We start from the raw sequence: 23551 nt of genomic DNA, 5'->3' as shown, positions 1-23551 counted from the left end.
GACACTTTACATTTGTCAAAACTCATGTAACTGTACAACACTAAGAGTGAACCCTAGTGTAAGCTATTGATTTTAATAATAATATGTCAGCATTGTAACAAGTGTAATGCTAATGCAAGATGTTAATAGGGAAAACTGTGTGTGGGGGAGAGGGTATATGGGAACTCTCTGTTCTATCTGTTCAATGTTTCTATAAATCTAAAACTGTCCTAAAAAAAACTCTATTAATTAAGAAACTATGCTAAGTAAAAGAAGCCAGATAGAAAAGACCACATATTGTATAATTCCATTTATATGAAATGTTCAGAAAGATAAATCTATACAGAGAGTAGATTAGTAGTTGCCTGGATCTGGGGGTAAAAACAGGGATTAACTGTAACGGATATGAGGAATCTTATAGGAGGGATAAAAATGTCCTAAAACTAGATTATGGTGATGGATGCCTAACTTAATAAATTTATTAAAAATCATTGAATTGTATACTTAGTATGGGTAAATCTTATGGTATCTAAATTATACTTTAATAAAGCTGCAAAAAAATTCACTTGATCTCACATTTAAAAATTGTCTGTTATATATTAGTTCCTTGTAACTGTGAATCATGTAAATAATGTGTAGTAGGATCCCATGTTCATTGATGAGAAGACGTAATATTGTTAAGATGACAATACTCCCAAGTTGATCTACAGATTCGACACAATTCCTACCAAAATCCTAGGTGGCTTTTTGTACAAATTGACAAGGTGATCCTAAATTTCATATGGAAATGCAGGAGAGCTACAGAAAGCCAAAACAATCTTGAGAAAGAACAAAGTTGGAGGACTCACACTATAATCAAGACAGTGTGGTGCTGGCATAAGGATAGACATATAGATCAATGGAATAATGGAATTGACAGTCCAGAAACAAATCCTCACATTTATGGTCAATTGATTTTTGATGAAGGTACTAAGACCATTTATAGGGAAAGAATAGTGTTTTCAACAAATGGTGCTGGGACAGCTGGATCCACATGCAAAAGAATGAATTTGGACCTCTACTTTGTACCATACATAACAGTTTACAATAGACCACAGACCTAAATGTAAGAGCTAAAACTATACAACTCTTAGAAGAAAGCATAGGAGTAAATCATCATAACCTTGGCTTAGGCAAAACCTTCTTAGATATATCACCAAAAGCACAAGCAAGAAAAGAAAAAAATAAATAAATTGGACTTCCCCAAAGTTAAATTCCTGGGGGCTTCAAAGGAAACCATCAAGAAAGTAAAAAGAGCAATAGAATGAGAGAAAACATTTGCAAATCATGTACAGGCATATCTTAGAGGTATTGCAGCTTCAGTTCCAGACCACTGCAAGAATGCAAATATCACAATAAAGTGAGTCAAATGAATTTTTTGGTTTCCCAGTGCATATAAAATGTATGTTTATACTGTAGTCTACCAGGTTTGCAATAACATGTCTAAAAAAAAACAATGTATATATTTAATTTTAAAATACTTTATTGCTAAAAAAATTCTAACTATCATCTGAGTTTTCAGTGAGTCATAATCTTTTTTGCTGGTGGAGGGTTTTGCCTCAATGTTGATGGCCACTGATTGATCAGGGTGGTCATTGCTGAAGGTTGGGGTGGCTGTGGCAATTTCTCAAAATAAGACAGTGATGAAATTTGCCACATATATGGACTCTTCCTTTCAACAATTTCTCTAGCATGTGAGGCTTTTTGATAGCATTTTAACCACAGTGGAAATTGTTTCAAAATTAGAGTCAATCCTCTCAAAACCTGCCACTGCTTTATCAACTAAGTTTCTGTAATATTCTAAATCCTTTGTTGTCATTTCAACAATCTTCACAGCATCTTCACCAGGAGTAGATTCCATCTCAAGAAACCACTTTCTTTGCTCATCCATTAAAGTTTTATCATGAGATCACAGCCATTCAGTCACATCTTCAGGCTCCACTTCTAATTCTAGTTCTCCACTATTTCCACAAGCCTTCAATTTGTAAAAAAAAAAAAAAAAAAAAAAAAAAAAAAAAGGCATTATCTGTGGAGCACAATAAAGTAAAGCGTAATAAAACGAGTGTGCCTGTATCTGACCAGAGGCCTGTGTCCAGAATACATAAAGAACTCTTCCAACTCAACAATAAAGAGACAAATAGCCCAGTTAAAATATGGGCAAAGGATTTGAATAGATGTTTATCCAAAGAAGATGCACAAATGGCCAATGAGCACATGGAAAGATGTTCAACATTATTGGTCATTAAGGAAGTACAAACCAAAGCTACAATAAGATACCACTTCACACCCACTAGGATGGCTACAATCAAATAGATAATGACAAATGCACGTGAGGACAGGCGAAATTAGAACCCTCATACATTGCTGGTGGGAATGCAGCATGGTACAGCCACTTTGGAAAACAATTTGGCAGTTTCTCAAAAGCAAACCATATTACTGCAGATGCACACCATTATCCATTTGATGTTCTTAGGAACAGCAAGAAGGCCAGTGCCACTGGAGCAAAGTCAGTAATGGGGACAGTGGCAGGAGAGGACAGAGAAATTGGTAAAGGCCACATCGTGCAACGCCTTGTGGACCATGGTAGGATGTTGGATTTTATTTTGAATGTGATGGAATTTTGATCAGGAGGTCTTGGGTCTTAGTGAGTTTGTAGTATCCATTGTAAGGCCTTAGAAAGAGACAAGTACAAGTAAATGACTACTGAGCAGGCTTGCAGGCCCATCTGTGATTGGGAACCATAAATGTGTAATGGTGTACATCTGCAGTTACATGGTTTGTTCCACTAGCACTTGGCCATGCTACCCAGAAAAAACAGGTGGTCACAGAAAAAACAGGTGGTCAGACTGGTTTAAGTTTGGGATTTGAGGTTCAGATTCTAGGAGGAAACTGGCTAAGGTAGTTTACCATAGTAAACTAACTCATAAGTAAGTACTAAGGTAGGTTTTTACAGAGAAAAATCACATTTTCAGGAGTCTTTTAAAAAGGAAGTACTGTATTTTCTGCCTTTTGCCATCTTTCACTGCTTTGCTATAAGCAATTTAGAAGCAATTAATTTAGTGAAAGGAGCATTGAGAGGAGACTTAAATACGAGCCTCAGCTCTCCCAGTGACTGTGACACCAAGGGTAAATTGTCAAAGCCAACAACTGTAAGAAGACTAAAGAAATTATCTTTCTGGCTGCTTGTTAAATTATGCCAAGAAACTAGCTTTGTACCATTAAATAAAACTCTTCAACCTTTCTTGGCAACAATTCTTCCAAATTTCCTCCATGTTACCAAATTTCTCCTGATGCAGTTTAGCCCATTTTCCTTGTGCTAGCGATCACCTATACAACATCCCTTTGTAGAATATAGTTTAAATCAGATCCTACCCCTCCTTTGCTCAAAACCCTCCAAAGGCTTCCTATCTCACTGAGAATGAAGTCCAAATTCCTTGTGATGGCCCCTGTGATTTGGTCCCATCAGAACTCATCTTGTACCACTCTCCTTCATTAACTGTGTTCCAGCCACACTGGCCTTTCAGCTTCTCAAATAGGCCAAGGAAGTTCTTTCCTGCCTCAGAGCTTTTGCAATGCTGCTCTCTCTGCCTGGAAGACTTCTCCATCTCAGTATGGGTGAGTTTCGTTTCACTTTTCAGGTCTTTGTCTAAATATCACCTATTCAGAAAATCTTTCCTGACCAACCTATCTGAAGTAGCCCCCCCACACACACTCTGTTATTCTCTATCACATTACTGTGTGTTATTTTTGTAATGTTGCTTGTCACAGTATGCTGTTTGCTTGTTTGTTTTTGTATTTTTCATCTGCTTCCACATACCCCCCCCCCCACACACACACACTGTGAAGTCCTTGAGAATAGGTTATTATCTGTATTATCTGTTCCTCTTTATTCCCAGAGTGTAAGACAGAGTGAGTGCTGAATACAAATTTGTATGTTGAGGGAGGAAGGAAGGGAAAAACCTCTTTTGTTACCTGCACCCAATAAGTAATCATTAACATTATTCCTCAAACCCTTAGTTGTTTGTATTGACCTCTACTGGACTCTTCCATAAGTGGAATAAAATCCTGATTTCCTGACTGATCTTGAATATTAGAGAGAGGATTATCATATTATAGTCTTTCAGAGTCAGAACTAGAAGTCATCTATTCTAACCTCTCTCTCCATATAGAAACCTTTCCACAGCATCTATCCCAGGATTCCGTAAGATGCCTCAGTGGGAACTACAGGAAGTAAAATGGTAGCTGAATATACAGGGTTCTGGACCACCCAAGTGTCCACCCCCTACTCACGCTTCAACCAGAAAAGTCTTGATTTTGTTTGTTTTCTATATTGGGATTCCACATAAAATTTCACTTGAAAAAATAAATAGTCTGCTGCTTAAGAGAAGTTTGAAAACTACAGATCTAGGACACCTGGCTGACTCAGTCAGTAAAGCATGTGACTCTTAGTCTCGGGATTGTGAAATCAAGCCCCACATCAGGCATAGAGCTTACTTAAAAAGAACTACAAATCTGATCTATGCCTGAACATGCGTATCTTGATATTCCATCATGCCATTTTTACACCTCTGTCTTCAGTATTCAAGGATGACACTACTGACAGCAATCACCACTTGTGCATATGTTTTGTCACTACAAAGGCAAATCTACCACCAAATGATTCTTTCTACATTTAAAACCTGTCCATTGGTTTGAGGCACTCACCATGAGTTAAATAAGGTGTTTATTTCATAGACTTATCTTGATGCTACACATCAAGATGGTCTGTGCAATTTCCTATCAGTCTCACTGAATCCTGTGCTGCAGTACTCAGAACCACTTAAAATATGACCTTACAGTATATCTTCCACTCTCTTTATTTATTTCACATCAGTGAATTACCTTCTTGGTTTCCATATTAAATTTCATCAGAGTGATATCCACCCACTTTTCCAATTGATTCAAGTCATTTCAATTTTAAGTGACTTCAGTTTTTTGTTCTACCAAACAAAAGTACTGCATCTAACTTTATTTTTTGGATATATTTAATGCAAAGCTCCCTGTTTTATCACAAATTAAAATTAAAAATAAGGCTAATGACATGTCTCTAGATCCAGGACCAGCTTCTGCCTAAATCCATGCTTTGTTTCTCTGTTTGTTTGTTCTGGGGGGGGGGGGGGGGATGGAGGGGAGCAATGAGTCATGGACTCTGAATTGGGTACTGATCAGCCCAATTATTAGTCCAATGTTTTTCTAGTTTATCACATTTGAATTTGTAAATGTATAATCTGAACATTATTTTTCTCTTTTATTCAAGGTAAATAATATGAATCCTTTTCTCCATTCTTAAGGCATTTCATCATTCCATAAATACTCTGAAACAAAAATATATTTTTAGAGCCCACCATGAGCCAAGCACTGTGCTAGCTATTGAAGGTAAAGATGAATAAGAGATACAGTCCTTGCTCTCAAAGAGTTTATAGCCTTGTAGAGGAGAGAGGTACATGAAGTAATCATTGCAAGACAGTTTGATAAGTACTATGGTAGAGGTTTGAATAAACTGCCAGAGTACAAAAAAGGAATCAACTTTCTTTGCCTGGGAAAGGAAAGTGGAACTTCAGGGCCATCTTCCCAGCCAGATCTTAAAAGATGGGTAAAAGGCTGTCAGAGGAGATGGAAGTCATTCAACATCCAAGACTACATATGTGCAAAGCCCCAGAGACTTAAAGAATATATTATGTTTGGGATAGAGGGAAAAGTTTAATGTGGTTAAGTTGTTAAGGGGAATGGTGAGGTAAGAGGCTTGAGAAGTAGGCAGAGACAAGACTACGAAGGGCCTTGTGTACTATGCTAAAGAAAGGATCTTTTTTCTTATAGGCATGCACACTCATTGAGGGTTTTTAAGCAGGGTAGTGACATTGTCAGAATTGTGCTCTAGAAAGTTATAACGAGCAGTGTAAAGTGTGTGATAGGGAGGGAACACTGGGAGGAACATAGCACTACTGAGAACTCCACAGTATGTGGCCAATTCCCTAAGGATCCTGGGATATAAATCATTTTTGTTTTTCAACTGTAAAGGAGGAATAGCCATTTCTTTCCTTACTTCACATGGAGCCAATGAGAGTAAATAAGATCATATGTCCTTTGAGCCTCTTAGAAGAAAGCCTCCAGGTTAGGTCTAGGTAGTTGGAAATTGAGAGAAGTATAGTCTATACTGTATAATTTAACACTTTTTCATGCACACCTTATGGTTTTTTAAATGTGTTTTATCTTACAGCTTGATTCAACTCAGTCATAATCTTTAGAAGGGCGGGGTCCAGGACACCTTGCATTGTCCACAACCCCTAGTATAGAGACAGAGCACAGAATGAGTCCTCAGCACCTTCCTGCAGACTGATTACATACAGTGTCCCCTCTTAGGCAAACTGCTTGAGACTGAGGTATCAGAAGAAGGCCACGGTTCTACTTGGGACTGGTAGCAACGTTATATTTCAGGGCTGATTTTCTAGGAGTGGCCAAAAAGATTCCAAGTCTTGTTCAACTAGGTCTATGAGTACCCCTTTACTTCCTGCCTTGGGTTTGACACCTTCTTATAAATATGAGGTAAATTACAAAACCTCCCTCTATATAAAATAGAAATAATTATCATTTTGCTAGGAAGTCACAATCTACAGCTGAAAAATGTTGAGTAGAATATATATATTGTGTATATATATATATACACAATATATATATATACACATATATAGTGAATAAATTTTTAATTGTGAATAAAATTTCAAAATATAGTCATTTGTTGCAGAAAAATGTAAAAATAATGCTCAACTTTTTATGTTTTGTCTTTTGGGTATTATAATTAATGTAGGCATAACTTGACAACAACCTAAATGTTTTTCATCCAAGGTTTGAACAATTTCAGTAATACATGGTAAAACTTTGTAAAGGGGCTTAATCCTATGATGAAGAGGACATTTAAGGAGCTCCCACATGTTTTTCTTGTATGTCAAAAAATTATCCAAGATCTGCATCAGCAGAAGCCAGAAAGTCTGAAAGCATTCCCTGCATTTTGAAAGCAAGCACTCTTCTCTCTCTCCTGATTTGGCAGAGGTTGTGATCAGTTCCCTGAGCAGAATGGCATTTCCTCCTATCCACACCTAATATAAACTCCAGCCAATTTAATGGGGTATATTTCGTAGTTGGGGATGCAAGCACATAAAGTCTTTGGCTCCTGAGATAGTCATCTTGTGTGCCAAGACCAGGTGCAGAAATACAAATACATATATATTAAGCCTGAGACAGCTGCTTTGCCAGTGTTTTGTGTTTTTTCTATTTAACTGGAAACATTGAGCAGGCACAACTTCCATCAATTATACATAAAATGTTATTTTTCTTGTGGAGGAAGAGAGTACATTTAATTCCTCAACTCTGTATTAATGTCTAAGGCACTGAGGTTTTTAAGTTCATTAATCAAAAGTTTAAAGTAAAAAGTAATATTTTTGATTAACCAGAATGCTCAGGAATGAAATATTCTGATTAATTGAATTTTCTGGTTAGGGAACAGTTACATCAGATTTTTTATTTGTTTAATACATATTCTTTAACCTTTTATAAAAGTGCATCCATAGATTTCTGCCTTAGTAAGCACAGTAGACAGGACCTGATTGAATCTTGCTACTATCACTTAGAATTACACAGTGTTTCTGCACTCTTGATTCTAGTTGAAAAAGACCTTCCAAAGCAGTGGATATTGACTAAATCTTGGCTGAAGCTGGGGTATACACTGGGAGATTACTTTTGGAAATTGTTTGGTTTCCTGTTATTTATTTATTTCCCTAAAAGCAAAGTAATATAAAAGAAAAATTCACTAGCCAAGTGAAGACTTTGATTTGCTAATCTATACTTTACTGAATAAAATCATATTTTAGAACAGGAAAATTCTACCTGTCATCAGAGAAAAACATGCTAAAAAGTTTAGATGCAGAAAAATGAGACCTTGTATGTCTAAAGGAAACAAGTGAATTTAGTTCATCATTACCTGTCTATTCAATTAATTCCCTTACTGAATTAATCTTACAGCAATTACCAGGGACCTACTCACCACTTTGTTATGTAGTGCAAATGTTAGGTTTTGTTTATAAACTATCTTAAGATTCCTGGTGGTAAATAGAACTGTTTTACACTTTTCCCACTAGTTTACCTTGGTCTATATAATTATCCAAAGTGAAATATGGTCCATGAATTCTGAAAGTTGCCTTCTAAGCACTTTTCACCATAATGAATTCATAGTAACTTTTTTTAATGTTTATTTATTTTTTTAAGAGAGAGAGAGCACATGGGGCAGAGAGAGAGAGAATCCCAAGCAGGCTCTGTGCTGTCAGTGCAGAGCCCCATGAAGGACTTGATCACACCAACTATGAGGTCATGACCTAAGCCAAAATCAAGAATAGATGCTTAACTGAGCCCCCCAGGTGCCCAGAATTCATAGTCACTTTGCTTGATTCATTTTCAGGGAAATATTACCTTATATCTACTCTCCCAAGCCTTCATTTGTCTTTTATTTTTTTTAATGTTTATTTATTTTTGAGAGAGAGAGAGAGAGAGAGAGAGAGAGAGCACAAGTGGGGGAGGGGTAGAGAGAGAGGAAGACACAGGACCTGAAGCAGGCTCCAGGCTCTGAGCTGTCAGCACAGAGCCCGATGCGGGGCTCAAACTCACAAACTGTGAGATCATGACCTGAGCTGAAGTTGGATGCTTAACCGACTCAGCCACCCAGGCACCCCTCATTTGTCTTTAATAGTGACTGCTTATCATGCCAAATGGTGTGGAAAGAGTGAGAACTGCGTAGAATAATGCTGCTGTCACATTTATTTCCTGGATAACATTTTCAGTTTGGTCACATAGTTAATGGATTTGTTTCTATTAACAAGTAGAGCCTTCTCGACCTAATCCTTTTTCACACATTATTCTGTATAAATTCTAAGTCCAAAGGTGCTAGGCCAGTAGCTGAATTGGCCTTGCCTTTTGGGGGAATTTTTTTTTTAATGTATTTACTTTTGAGAGACAGAGACAGAGTGCAAGCAGGGGAGGGGCAGAGAGAGAGAGGGAGACACAGAACCTGAAGCATGCTCCAGGCTCTGAGCTGTCAGCACAGCCTGATGGGGGGGCTCAAACTCCTGAACTGTGAGATCATGACCTGAACTGAAGTTGGATACTTAACTGACTGAGCCACCCCGGTGCCCCAGGGGGATTTTTAAAAACTCATTTATCCCAAATCCAAATAATCAGAAAGTTGAAATGATTGAAGTTTGGTGTGTTATTGAAGGAGGAATCTGGAGAGAAAAATTTCTACTAGAAGGATCTGTGGTAGTTCTTTTTTGGCCAAACAACCTTTAAATTCATATCAGAAAATGGCAAAAGGGGATAGAGGCAAACAGAAAAAGTAGTAAAGCAGTACATGAAAGACAACTGAAGAGGTAGGAGAAAACTGACAAGACAGATTAATTTCACCAATATTATAAATGAAATGATGAAAGGGGAATAGGCATGAAGGGGAAGTGGAGGAAATTATATGAGAAAGAGTAAAAGCAATAAATGTTGATAGAATGATATCAAAACTATTTAACAGTGATTAAACTTCTGTGCAAAAGAGCCAGACTGCCCAAATTCAAATTCACGATCAACCACTTCTAACTGTGTGACCTTGGACAAATTACTTAATCTCTCTGTTTTAGTTTCTTCATTTGTAAAATGGAAATAATAACAGTATCTACCTCACAGGGCTGCTGTGAAAATTGATTAACATATTGAGAGCTCCTAGTACAGTTCCTGGCACAGGATAATCACTCAATAAATGTTGCCTATTATTTTTATTATATGCCAACAACAGAGAAAAGCCAAACCATACTACCAACTGGTTTCAAGATAGCTACAATGAAAGTAAAAGCATTGTAAGTTATGCTAACACTAAAAGAGAAAATAGGTAGGGCCAAATAAGGAAACACTGGAAATCTATGATGCTGAATTTTGATACCAGGACTGAAAAAAAAATGTTGCAAAATCTTTGCCAGTAACAGTTCAGCTGTTGAACAATGCAGGTATCTGGCTCTGTCTGGGTGAGATAACCAACCAATGTTTTTAAAAAGTCTTAATGTCATTCATGATCCAAGCATCCCTGATCTCTGGCCTCATGGACATGGAAACAGCAAATACATATGAGCAAATGCAGTTGACTGAGCCCTGTGCTTTTTCTTTAAAAAAAAAATGGCTTTGTGATTTATGGTTCACCAGGGCATTTAAGAAGCTAGATATTTCTGGTAAAGAAAAAAATTGCCTGGGGGCACCTGGCTGGCTCAAGTCACTAGAGCATAAGACTCTCGATCTCATCAGTTCAAGCCCCATGTTGGATGTAGAGCTTACTTTTTTTAAAAAATTGCCTAACCACAAAGCTGCAGACACATTTCTCAGAGTTTTCAGAAGTTTGTTTGCTAAACCTGGTCTATCCTGTAGATACATTTGTGTTGATGATGTGAAAGAGAAAAGCCCCAGACGATGAGGGAATGATTTTATTCAGTTATAGGTAGAATATTTATTAATGAGGAATACATCACAGAAAAATAAGGGAGTATGGGGGTTTACAGAGACAGGTAAACAAGGGAGTCATCTGCAAGTCTTATGGGAGTCATTAGGAAAGATGGAGATGAGTCTTATTTAGAATAATATGCCAGGGTAAGATGGTACCTTGAAATTCACCTTTTCCTGGAAAACAGATGAGGGCAGCGTTCTTAAACATTACTGCTTTCTGGGGAGCACATGGCTCAGATAAACTTCAACACTGTCATTTTCCCCTTTTGGTCAAGACAAGTATTATCCTCAAGCAACTCAGAGGCGATTGTAAACTTCCCAAGTATAGTGAGGGCAGCGTCTTTAGCACTCTTGGTGCTGATCCTTTAAAACCAGTTGAACCATCTGTTGAGAGATAGTGGCTAAAGTCAGTTGTTTTAGGGTTTGGAGCTCACACATCTTAAAAGAAGGAAGACTAAAATAGAAAAAAATTGATATAAAAATTTATATTAAAGAGCCAAGCAAGAACTGAACCCTGAAAGGTAACCAGTCAAGTGGATTCTAAGACATCAATGGAGGAAAATCTTTGTTTTGCAGCACCACTCATACAGCTAAGATGTCAGCACTCTTGGTGACACTGTTCATAGTCTAGGTTACTTCTCATATAAGGACATGCACAACCTTAGCATCTCTTCAGACATCCTTCATATTGTAGGTGGCAGCTTGTTCAAGGAGAATTCCAGTCATACATGGTCTGCTGTGGTAACCAGTTCTTTTTTATTTTTATTTTTTATCTTAGAGAGAATGAGAATGTGAGCAGGGGAGAGGGGTAGAGGGAGAGAGAGAAAGAGAGAATCCAAAGCAGGCTCCATGCTCAATGTAAACCCAATGGGGGGCTCAGTCCCACAATCCTAGGATCATGACCTGAGCCAAAATCGAGTCAGGCATTCAACTTACTGAGCCGCACAGGCACCCCATGACCAGTTCTTTCAGATTTATATCAAGTCAACGGGCTTTAGCTTACAGGGCTGCTTCAGATCCTGAGAAGACACCAAGCTGTAAGGCAACATAGGGTCCTGATAGGGACTTGAGCATTCAAGTTTTAGCTCTTGATGACTCCAAGTCAGAAGGGAGGAAGAAAAGTTGGAAAAGTTAGCTTGGAGGATATTAGCCAGATATTGAAGAAAACTGGAAGAATAGATAATTTAGGAAGGATCAACAATTTGGGCACGATAACAGAGTCCAGTCCAATTTGCAAAGAGATACCAAAACTGGTTCTTCCGCATGAGGAAGGAAGTCAATTACTTCTCTACCACAGAAGACAAAGTTTGCATACTTATCAGTAACCTGCAGTTTATAAAGAGATGAGAGCTCAAAAACAATAACTATATTCTGATAACCTGAAATCCTGTGCTATAGATGACATAGAGTTTTCCTTTGAAACACAAAATTTCTCTAAACAGCCACCTCCCTTCTAATCAAAGATAATCTCAAAGGAAGATTATTCTTGAACTCAAGATAAGGCTGGTCCCAGAGGCAGCAAAAGAAAACATAGATAAATTGAAGTTCAACAAAATTAAAAACTTTTGTGTATCAAAGAAGATTATCAAGAAAGTGAAAACACAACCTACAGAATGGGAGAAAATATTTGCAAATTATATATCTGATAAGGGTCTGGTATCCAGAATATATAAAGATCTCACAAAGCTCAAGAACAAAAAGCTCAATTTAAAAATGAACAAAGGACAGGGCACCTGGGTGGCTCAGTTGGTTGAGCATCTGACTTTGGCTCAGGTCATGACCTCGCAGTTCACCTCTCTGCTGATAGCTCATAGCCTGGGACCTGCTTCAGATTTTGTGTCTCCCTCTCTCTCTGCCCCTCCCCCAATCATGCTCTATGTCTTTAAAAAATAAACATTAAAAAAATTTTTTTAAATGAGCAAAGGACTTGAATAGACATTTCTCCAGAAAAGATATACAAATGGCTAACAGGCATGCAAAATGATGTTTGACATCATTAGTCATTAAGGAAATGCAAATCAAACTCACACCCACACCCACTAGGAGGGCTAGAATTAGAAGAAAGAAAGAAAGAAAGAAAGAAAGAAAGAAAGAAAGAAAAAGAGAAAATAACAAGTGTTGATGAGGATGTGGAGAAATTGGAACTCTTGCACATTGCTGGTGGGAATGTAGAAAACAGCTTGGCTGTCCTTGAAAGTTAAATGTAGAATTATCATATGTTCTAGCATTTCAGTTCTAAGTATATGTTAAAAAAAAACAGATACTCAAAACAAATACTTGTACACAAGTATTCATAGCAGCACTATTCACAATAGCTAAAAGGTAGAAACAACCCAAATGTCCATCAATGGATGAATGTATAAACAAAATGTGGTATATACGTACAATGAAATATTACTCAGCCATAAAAAGGAATGAAGCACTGATATATGCTACAACATAGAGGAACCCCAAAACATTATGCTAAGAGAAAGAAGCCAGACACAAAAAATCACATATGGTATGATGTCACTTACATGAAATATCAAGAATAGGTAAATCCTTAGGGACAGAATGTAGATTGGTAATTATCAGGATCTAGGGGGAGGGAAGAGTAGGGAATGACTGCTTAATTAGTTCAGAGTTTTCTTTTGAGGTGTGAAACTGTTTTGGAACTAAATTGGGGTGGAAGTTGCACAATACTGTGAATGTACTAAATGCCACTGAATTATATAATTTAAAATGGTTATTTGAGAGGTGCCTGGCTGGCTTAGTCTGGAGAGCATGTGACTCTTGATCTCGGGGTCATGAGTTCAAGCCCCACATTGAGATTACTTAAGAGATTACTTAATAAATAATTTAAAAGTAATAAATAAAATGGTTATTTAATATTGTGTAGATTTAACCTTAATCAAAATTATTTAAAAATAAAAATTGGCCTCATTAGATTTAGCCTGATTATTTATATAGTTGTAGCAAGAATGGTAACTTACCATATAGACCTTCTTAAGCTTGTTTTGCTGGAAGTTTTCATAGAAAATCTCACTTTGAGGGGGCCTGGGTGGCTCAGTTGGTTAAGCATCCGACTTCAGCTCAGGTCATAATCTCATGGTCTGTGAGTTCAAGACCTGTGTTGGGCTCTGTGCTGACAGCTCAGAGACTGGGGCTTGCTTCAGATTCTGTGTCTCCCTCTCTCTCTGCTCCTCCCCCCCAACACACACACTCTCTGTCTCTCTCTCTCAAAATGAATAAACATTAAAAAAAAAATAAATCTCACTTTGGTGTTTTAAAAGCCTATTACAGCTAGGAAGCCAAGCTAAGAAGATTTTACCTGCAGTAATTATAAATTTGGGACAATTCTTGGGGTCTCTCTTCTCTCTTCTTGGGGTCCCCAGAATATCCTAAGTTTCCAGGGCCTGCCAGGAAGTAACCTTCCTTATTCACTTGTAAGGCTGGGAACTCTGTAAGCCAGGTACCAGGTACCAAGCTAGTTTTTCCAAGAGGGCTTTGATGCATTGCTCAATGAAGTCAACCTTAGTTCTTTAAAAGTGTCTGATCATATCTGATTCAGTGAGCATCATTCACAAATATGACATTCCAGGCAAGGCCTTGGATATATAACCAATGTTTTCCAATCATGTCCTGATAACAGGTGGGACAGATAGTTATTATTGAACTTAGGCAGATAATTACATTGCTATGGAAGTAAGAGTGCTCAATAAGAGTTTCTGAATCCTGGAGGGCTCAGGCAGGAAGAATTAAGATATCATTTGTAAGTGTGTCATTTCTGTTTGCAAAAGCATGGCTTACTAAATGATTATGAGTTATAGATAGCATAAGAGAAAAGAGAAATGAGTTGCCTATACATCCAGAAAATAGAACATTAAGGGGCGCCTAGGTGGCTCAGTCAGTTAAGTGTCCAACTTCTGCTCAGGTCATAATCTCACATTTCGAGAGTTTGAACCCTGCGTTGGGCTCTGTGCTGACAGCTCAGAGTGTGGAGCCTGCTTTGGATTCTGTGTCTTCCGCTCTCTGTGCCCCTCCCCTGCTCGTGCTCTGTCTCTCTGTCAAAAATAAGTAAACATTAAAATTTTTTTTAAAAAGAAAATAGAACACTGAAACATCAACAATATTCTTTTTTTAAATTGAAACATAGTTGACATATAATTTTACATTAGTTTTAGGTGTCCAACTTAGTGATTCCACAACTCTATAGGTTATGCTATGTTCACAGGTGTAGCTACCATCTGTCACCATGCAACACTATTGCAATATCACTGACTGCATTCCCTATGCTGTGCCCTTTATTCCCATGACTTATTCATTCCACAACTGGAAACCTGTACCTCCTACTCTTCTTCACCCATTTTGCCCACCCCCCGCCCCCTCCCTTCCGGCAACCATCAGTTTGTTCTCTGTATTCATGGGTCTGTCTGCTTTAAAACATCCGCAATATTCTAAACAAAATCCACAATCAGCCCTCATCAGTCTGATTCAGGCCTATATAATTAGTTCTTGTTCCTCTCGACCTTGCATTAACAGTCTCACTAACCCATTGACTTCTCAACTAGAGTTCTTGAAGTCCTGATTCAGTTCACTGGTATGGTCTCAACGTTGTTTACACTATACCATAAAAAGCCTGTACTCAACAATACTTGGCAAAAATCCTTTTCCATGGGGCTCTGAGATAGTCTTTCTTTGTTGAAGATGAAGCACTCTGGCTTGTACCTGATTGCAAGTGCTCTCAGGAACACGTCAGGTTAACTTTAAATAATAATATACCATGAATATACTGAGCATATAGTTAGAATATACCCAAAGCATATCAAGAATATCAAGTAAAGAGATTCAGTAAACTGGAGTATCTATAGATTAATAAAATTCTGTAGGTAAGTGCTAAGAATTCCCCAATTGAAACTAATGGCCTAGTAGATGCTAGATTCAAAATAAAGAAGCAAAGTTGAGATGAAGTTAATGTTTAAAAAATGTTTAAATTATTGAAAACTGTATACTGTAGTCAACTAATATCTGGCAAAGCAGCGCAAGGACTCTGATAAATAGAAACATATCATGGCCAGTGACGACACAGAAGGATCTTTAGGAATTTCCTATACAACATACAATTTCTGAAATACTTATATTAATAATATTTTGCCTATACCAGTTTCACCTAGGGAAGGCTGAACATCTCTTCTGATGTGGCAACTCTTCCCATGCATCTCATCAATAGTAATGTATCAAATAAACCTAATTATTTCTAGAACATCTCTTTTTATAAAGTGAAAGAACAAACCCTTTGGTGATTTTTCTAGGGCCTTCCAAGATTTGATTAAGATAAGTTGATGGATTACTGAAAAATACTACTTGGTTCCCTATTTAACCACAATGATTATAAAAGATTTTTAGCATAAACATAGGATGCAATATGACTATAAGGAACCTCATCTTTTTCCTAAGAAAAAAGTCTTTGTTTCCTTAAATAACCAAGGACATCATAAAGTCAACATAAACCATATAAGGTTATTCTAGTAAGACACAAAATCTTTTTTTATTGAGGAACATTACTTAGTGAAGCAAAACCTTTACAACCTGTTATTTGAGAGAAGACAAATAATCAAAAAAAAATAGCATGTTAAAATGAAAAGCAAATTCTAGTTTTGCATCAGTATAATATTTAATATTGAAGTTATTTTTGGAAATCTAATAAGCCCATCAAACCTTAGCCAACTTTGATCTCAACAAATAAAATTCCCTTTCTATGAATCTTCTACCAATTTCTATATGCATACACATCCTTTATAGTACAACTTCTGTAAGTGGCCAAAAAGAACATGTTCATTAACCGAACCAAATACATGCAGTTTCTCTGTAGGATGTAAAAATAAGAAGCAAAAGCATATAAACCCGAAATTATGCCTAGCAATTAATGCATTCTCTTAGTTAGAAATGGTCTAGGGATCTAATGAATATCCATTAATTAACTCAGTTTAATACCACCCAAAGTTTTCAGTTACCTAAAGATCTTATAAATTATCTTCAAGCTGACATACTACAAAACATAACTACTGTTAAAATAAAGTTCATCACAATAATGACTCAATTAATCTAAACAAATTTGTTTGTCATAGTCTCAAACATTTAGTAGAGGTAATGTTAGCTCAATTAATTAATGAACCTGTATAAATTTAGGAAGAATATATTTAAGTAGAATAAAAATCTACATGTATATTATACTTAACATGTATAAATTAGAAAAGTCATAGCTGATTTTAGTAAACCAAATTTATTAAATCAGTCTTATCTACCAAAGACTTACCTAAATTATGCCAACTTGAATTCTTAAATTCAACAGAGTTTGTTTCTATAGGAATACTTTTAGCATATTAAAAGTCTTGAAGTTTAATGTCCTTATTTTCTGAAAATTTTAGGAAGATTCTACTTATGTAAGCAGTTATTTATATAATCTAATGAGAATAGAGCTCCTTTAAGAAAATATTAGGAAAATATTACATGCAAAGACCTTTCTGAATTACAGACAACATCGTCATCATTATTATTATTCAAACTATCAGGATAGGGAGGATGTTCATTAACAAAGAACATCTCAAAGGAAAGAAAGGGGGCCAGGAGTCTTTTAGAGGCAAGTATTCTTCTTTATATGCCATGTTATTTCTGATTGCTTTCTTTGTTTTTTGGTTTTGTTTTTCTGTACTTATGACTTGTCTCCCTAACTTAATTATAGGCTCTGAGGGGAAAAAATATGTCCTATATTGATTTGTATTTCTCCTCCTCCCCATCTCCCTCCTCTTATTCACTTTTTATTTTAGTATAATTGACATACGATGTCCTGTTGGTTTCAAGTGTACATGATAGTGATTTGACATTTTTATACATTATGAAATGATCCCCAGAATAAGTCTAGTTACAGTCTGTCACCTTATGAAGTTATTACGATATTATCTATATTCCCTATGCTGTATGCTACTCTTTCTGCCTAACACTTAATGTTCCATCTCACCTATCCAAAAGTTATTGATGTTTCTCTTTTTTGATATGCTAAACAGTAGACTTATAAAATGTAAGCTTTTCATAATTGGAAAATAGCATCCAAAAACTTTCAAAGTCACATATTTACCTCTTATTTACAAATAATTCATGGGTGGGCAAATCTTTTTCTCTTATTGGTTTCTTCCTGGTTGCGTATCTAAGGCCAAGCTTTGCTTTGCTTTGCTTTCTTTCTTTCTTTCTTTCTTTCTTTCTTTCTTTCTTTCTTTCTTTTCTTTTTTTTTTTTTTTCTGCTGGGTGATCACTGAATTCACCTGCATGAGAAAATTCAATGCTTAGTGATATTTTTTACCAACTTCCTGCTCACCAATGTACCTGTCTCATTGACTCAGCCTATAAACCAGGGTATTGTTCAGAATATGAAATGTTATTATGGACGAGGTTTCATGAAGAATTTTATGCAATGTGTAGGTACTAGAAAGATCTTATAATCTCATAGTACCAAAAATGCTCTTTTAAATGATGCTCATGCTTAGAATTCCATTTCAATTAAAATATCAGGGAGAACTTGGGAAAAAATGGGCTGGATATTTAAAGTGTCTGTGGAAGCTAAGGACATTGAAGCATTTAGGATGAGGCCTTAAAAATAAGTTATAATACACTTTTGATGATAAAAGAATGCTTTTTTTTACATCTACTCAGCAAGACTTAATGGCAACATAATAAAAAGAAGTAGGCTAATAAGAGTAGGTTACTCTTAATAAAAGAGTAGGTTAATGTTGACAAGAGGTTAAAGTGACACAGTATCACCAATAAAAATGTGAAAAGACACCAGTGAAGTCAATGAAGACAATTTTAGTGAAGGAAACAAAATAACTTTAGAGGAGGCTGCCTCAGAAAGGCAACCACATGTAGAATGTTTGTACATTCTATATTCAGCTTTTAAAGCAACAAGTGAAAAAACTTACAGAAAGGAAGGAAGGAATGAAGGAAGGGAGAAAGAGAAAGGGAGGAAGGAAGGAAGGAAGGAAGGAAGGAAGGAAGGAAGGAAGAGAGAGGAAGGAAGGAAGGAAGGAAGGAAGGAAGGAATAAAGAAAGAAAGCAATTCTAGTTTATGTCATAGGATCAGTACAGACTCCAGTCTCCGTCATCTTCTACATCTGGCTGAGCAAGATGGTCTTTAAGGCCCCTTCTAGATTCTAGCTTTCTTCAAGTCCTATAAGGGACATTCAGTGTTGATCATGATGAGCCCAGGGTACTACAAGATTTTTAAATCATTCCTGAATCATTAGAGAAAAGTTCTGTTTTGACCAATATAGTTATAATATTATAATTATTTGAAAATCTGGGATCCTAAATGAAAAATGTTACCAATCCACCTGAATATTTAGCTTACCAAAACACTTCATCCCCTGATCACTCTGGGCCAATTTACTATATATTCTTTGTAGGTAGATTTTTGTTTTTCTTAAAAGAAAGGGGAATTGTAAGGGAATAGATCTCAAGGGTTAGATCCTTGGCTGTAAAGACTCCCTTGGATTGCTTTTGGCTGTTGGCTGTAGCAACTTGTTTTCTTACAGAGATGAAGCATCTGGTTTTTGTTATCTCAATGATGCTGTCCTGGGAATATTACGATTGCGACGGAAATTTGACCGTATTCTCTATGTGGATTTGGATCTGCACCATGGAGATGGTAAGCCCTTCACATTCAAAGGTGCTTTGCTGCTAGGACAGAAGGTTTTTATCAGTGAAGCTGCTTCTAGGTGACTGGTAAAAGGATAAATGCCTGTTACTTTTGAAATTTTTAGAATTGAGAATCCTGAAGTAGGTAGAATAGAATCTTCTAACTGATGTAATTCTTCTTTGCTAAGCAAGATGCTTTAAAATACCAGGTTTTTATAATTTCCCCTCACCTCTCCTCCACTAGCAAATTTCTCCAGTATAGAACATTAAGAAGTGGAAATCCTGTCTAGTGTATACTCAGTGCTCAGTCACCTCCCTCAGGCCACTTCCATAGGTTCTAAGTGAAATCTTCAGTTAGACAATCTTGATGCTTCCCTTAAGATTGAATCAGTGTATGATGGAATAACATTCAGAATTTTTCACTGATAGGGATACCAACTCATGTAGTAATCAGAATCTGCACCACTTTCTTTGTATTACTAAACTATTTAGTGCTACACAAACTCAGGGCATCTCCTCTAACTTTTAACAGCAGCAGAATCTTGATTCACCTTACCCCATTAATGCCCTTTCAGAAGACTTCACCAAAAGGATGTTACCCAAAACCTCCTATGTACTTTCCATCTACAATGTAGAGCTTCAGTGACAGTTACCCACACTCTGCTTCTTTAATACATCCTGTGTGTGCCAGATGCTTCCATTGATCTAGGATCACTTAGCTGGTAAAATTAATTAAGGATATTCCCTAGTCTCCCCCACATCAGTGACTGCTGCTTCCCTGTTTCCAGGGATTTTTGGAGACAAACTAACATAATCAAGGTATAAGTGAGGAAAATAATAGCATATGACAGAGGCTAGAATCAGCTCTCCTGCCAAAACAGAAAAAGAAGGAAGAACTTGTGAGGAAAACCTCCCCAAAGAGTTCACCTAGATGGATGCTACCAAGGAATGGTGACAGAAAATTAAAGGTAACAGAGAAAGGCAAAGAGTTAAAGCAGCCAACATACTACTTTGAGAACCATGTCCACCAAATATCTGAATACTTAGCCAATGCAAAACACAGCCTTGTTCAAAAACCTTCAGAGACTCCTTATTGCCTATAACAAGAGTAACATTTGGCCCATGGCTTGTTTTTGTATGGCCAGCAAGTGAAGACTTTTTTTTTTACATTCTTACAAGGTTGTAAAGAAAACAAAGTGCAGTAGAGACCATGTAGGCTCTGCAAAGCCTAAAATATTTGCCTCTTGGTTTGCTAACTCTTGGCCCATAGCATTGGTTCTCAGACCTGCATATGTAGCAAGATGACCTCTGGGAAGCCTGTTTTAAAATGCAGAATTCTGGGCCCCATCCACCAGATATTCAAATCCAGTAAGTCTGGTATGCAATGCCAGATCTACATTTTAGCAACACTCTGGCTGTTCCACAGGCCACACTTTAAAAAAAAAACAGTGATCTTCAAGTTAAAGTCTATATTCTTTACCCTGTCTTTTGAGGTCTGCCTGAAAGAGACCTTACCTCCTCTCTCCAGTCTCCTCTCTCACTACTTCCTGTCTAGGCTACTGTACTCGGTGATCCCCAGACATGTCTCAGTATTCCCACCTCTCTGACTTTGCATTACTTTTTCCTAATTTAGTTTTGCTTTTTCTTCCAAGTTCTACCCAGGAGCTCAAATTCTAACACTAGAAGATTTGCCCTGACTACTCCAACCCCAGTGTTCTCTTCCCTCCTCAAGTCCTATATTGTTTATATCGCTGATTTGATATTTAATTATATATTGTCTTGTATTGTTAGTTAAATCTTTAATGTGTCTGTGTCTTCTCCTCCCATAGGAACTTTCAGTTCCTCCAGAGCAGAGATCAAGTTGTTTACTTCTTTCTGTCCTGCACAATGGCTTGAACAAACAGAACTCTGCATATAGCAGTGGTTCAGTAAAATATTTGTTGACTGAATGAATGATTATGAAATTCAAACTATTAGTATCAGAGCTCAAGAATAGAATCAACTCTATTGAACCATGTAAGAATGAAATGACTGTCACCTGAAACCGTTCTTTCCATTTGCAATGTTATTTCTACACCATTTAGAGTTTCCTGCTTTAGCCAACTTTTATGGTGTGTTTCATTTCAGTTTATTTCCCCTCTTCAGCACCTCCCTTACAGTGACCTCTGCCCCGCCTCCAAACTCTTACACATTTGGTTCATTTTAAATCTCCCATGATTCCATAACTAGCATCCTGTGGTGGCTTCACAAGCACTCTTAGCCTGTCCTCACCTTCCTTCACCTTCTTTTGTTTTCCTAACCACTGTTCTCTTTCACACCAAGCCCCATACCCTCCAGCTATCTGTCTCTGTCCTTTTTTTAAAGTATGATTTGCTAACAATACCTAATGGCATTTCCCATCAGAGGAGATACAAATAGCTACTAAACATAAAAAGTGCTCAACACTCAGAGAAAGGCAAATTAAACAAGATCATTTTTTCTGCCTAAGGTTAAAAAGAATAATAACACCCAGTGCTAGTCAGGGTGTGAGAAAATGGGAACCCTCATATATCACTGATAGAAGTGTAAATTGGTTACCACCTTTCTGGATCAATAAATAATCAGGATTGTTATGAATTGTCCTTGTTTAATACCTCAGTCGCTAAGTTAAAATGCTATTTTAATATATTTTGTTTTGTTTTCTTTTGTTTACTTAATGCCTTGTGCCTGGAGCCTTTAACTGATTTTTTTTTAATTTTTTTTTCAATATATGAAGTTTATTGTCAAATTGGTTTCCATACAACACCCAGTGCTCATCCCAAAAGGTGCCCTCCTCAATACCCATCACCCACCCTCCCCTCCCTCCCACCCCCATCAACCCTCAGTTTGTTCTCAGTTTTTAAGAGTCTCTTATGCTTTGGTTCTCTTCCACTCTAACCTCTTTTTTTTTCCTTCCCCTCCCCCATGGGTTTCTGCCTTTAACTGATTTTAACTGCCTCCCTAGGGCAAAACATAAGGCTTGGGAAATTCAAACATGCCTGTGATATACAAATATAGTTAATATTTTTCTAAGGTCTCTTTTGGCCTCTAATGAAGACTGAAAACATTAAGCAAATGCAGCGACAGTTTCTTTATTTGACATATAAAAAAGGATAGTACATGAATTTGCTAATAGTCCCTCCATTTTACAGACGGACTATCTGAATATAGTATGACACTATGTGATTCTGGGAGGAAAGGTGTGGAGGTGGGCAGTACATTTATCTGAATAAGCAGTGGCTTATAAGAGTTGTATCTTCTATCTCCCAGGCCTCTATACTAATTTTCTGCCTCTGTTAAAATGGAAAGGAGACTACTTTCTAGAAAAGTTCTTCCCACCACCATCTTTCTTCAAGCTTTAAAACTTTGTTATAAAGACACTATTAAGGGAAAAGGGCGGGACTCTCTTAGCCTTCCATGTTTTAGCAAGAAAAGTGTACTATAAGCTCCTTAGACTTTGGGTGAACTGCATTTATAACCAAATCTGTATCATAGAGAAGCACTTTATAATTAGGTTTTCACTACATAATGCCTAATGTTTGTATTGGTCATATTTTTCAAAGGGTTGCCACATTTTACTTCTTTGAAAAAAAAAATCCCAAGAATTTAACTGGAACCACTAAAACAAAACATAAAACTTCCAAGATGGTGCCAGTCCTCTATTCAGCTCTGTTCATAATGCTTCGATTCTGAGCTTGAGCCTTCCCCACCCTTTAGAAGAGGTTGTCTAAGGGAGCCTGGACATCCTGTTGCTTGGAAAGGAGAAGTCCAGTTATAACTTTCCATGAATGTAAAAAAGAACCCCAAAACTTCACTGGGGGCCAAAGTTCTACCTCATCCTGTACCAACAAGAGATCAAAGACTAGAGGGGTTTGTTCCTTTTATTCCTCAGCTTGTTAGTTTTATTATTGCTATCCTCTCTCTTCCCACAGCTACTTCCTAGCATTTCAGTTGTTGAAAATGGGAGTTGCATATATGAAGTGATTCTTCTGCTGTTTTTTTTTCCTCTGCTAGGTGTAGAAGATGCCTTCAGTTTCACCTCTAAAGTCATGACAGTGTCCCTACACAAATTCTCCCCAGGATTTTTCCCAGGCAAGTAATCTGTGTGCTCAGTATTACATCTGAGGAATAAATACTGCAGTTCTTCTATACATCTCTTATATTTAATATCTGGATAGTTACATGCTATTAATACTTCATTGGTGCTACTTTATCCAAAATTTTAACACAGGTCATTTCAGGCAACAATGATAGGAGGAATATAATACTGCTTCTTTTTCCAGATGAC

The 23551-nt window shown here is 37.0% G+C and overlaps 1 protein-coding gene across 7 annotated transcripts in view; it reads left to right on the top strand.

The window, feature by feature from the left end:
• The window catches only part of HDAC8 (histone deacetylase 8), a 235802-nt gene that overhangs the window by 49610 nt on the left and 162641 nt on the right, over positions 1-23551 (top strand). For 5 of the 7 annotated variants that reach the window (XM_047844372.1, XM_047844366.1, XM_047844371.1 and 2 more), the window contains exons 5-7: positions 3526-3633; positions 19143-19255; positions 23278-23355. In XM_047844372.1, coding sequence (XP_047700328.1) covers positions 3526-3633; positions 19143-19255; positions 23278-23355 — 299 coding nt within the window. The remainder of the gene's footprint in view (positions 1-3525; positions 3634-19142; positions 19256-23277; positions 23356-23551) is intronic. The other 2 variants (XM_047844370.1, XM_047844368.1) reach the window with 1 other exon arrangement.

Source organism: Prionailurus viverrinus, chromosome X (genome assembly GCF_022837055.1).
Source record: "Prionailurus viverrinus isolate Anna chromosome X, UM_Priviv_1.0, whole genome shotgun sequence".
Classification (NCBI taxonomy): domain Eukaryota; kingdom Metazoa; phylum Chordata; class Mammalia; order Carnivora; family Felidae; genus Prionailurus; species Prionailurus viverrinus.
This window is presented reverse-complemented; position numbering and strand designations above follow the sequence as displayed.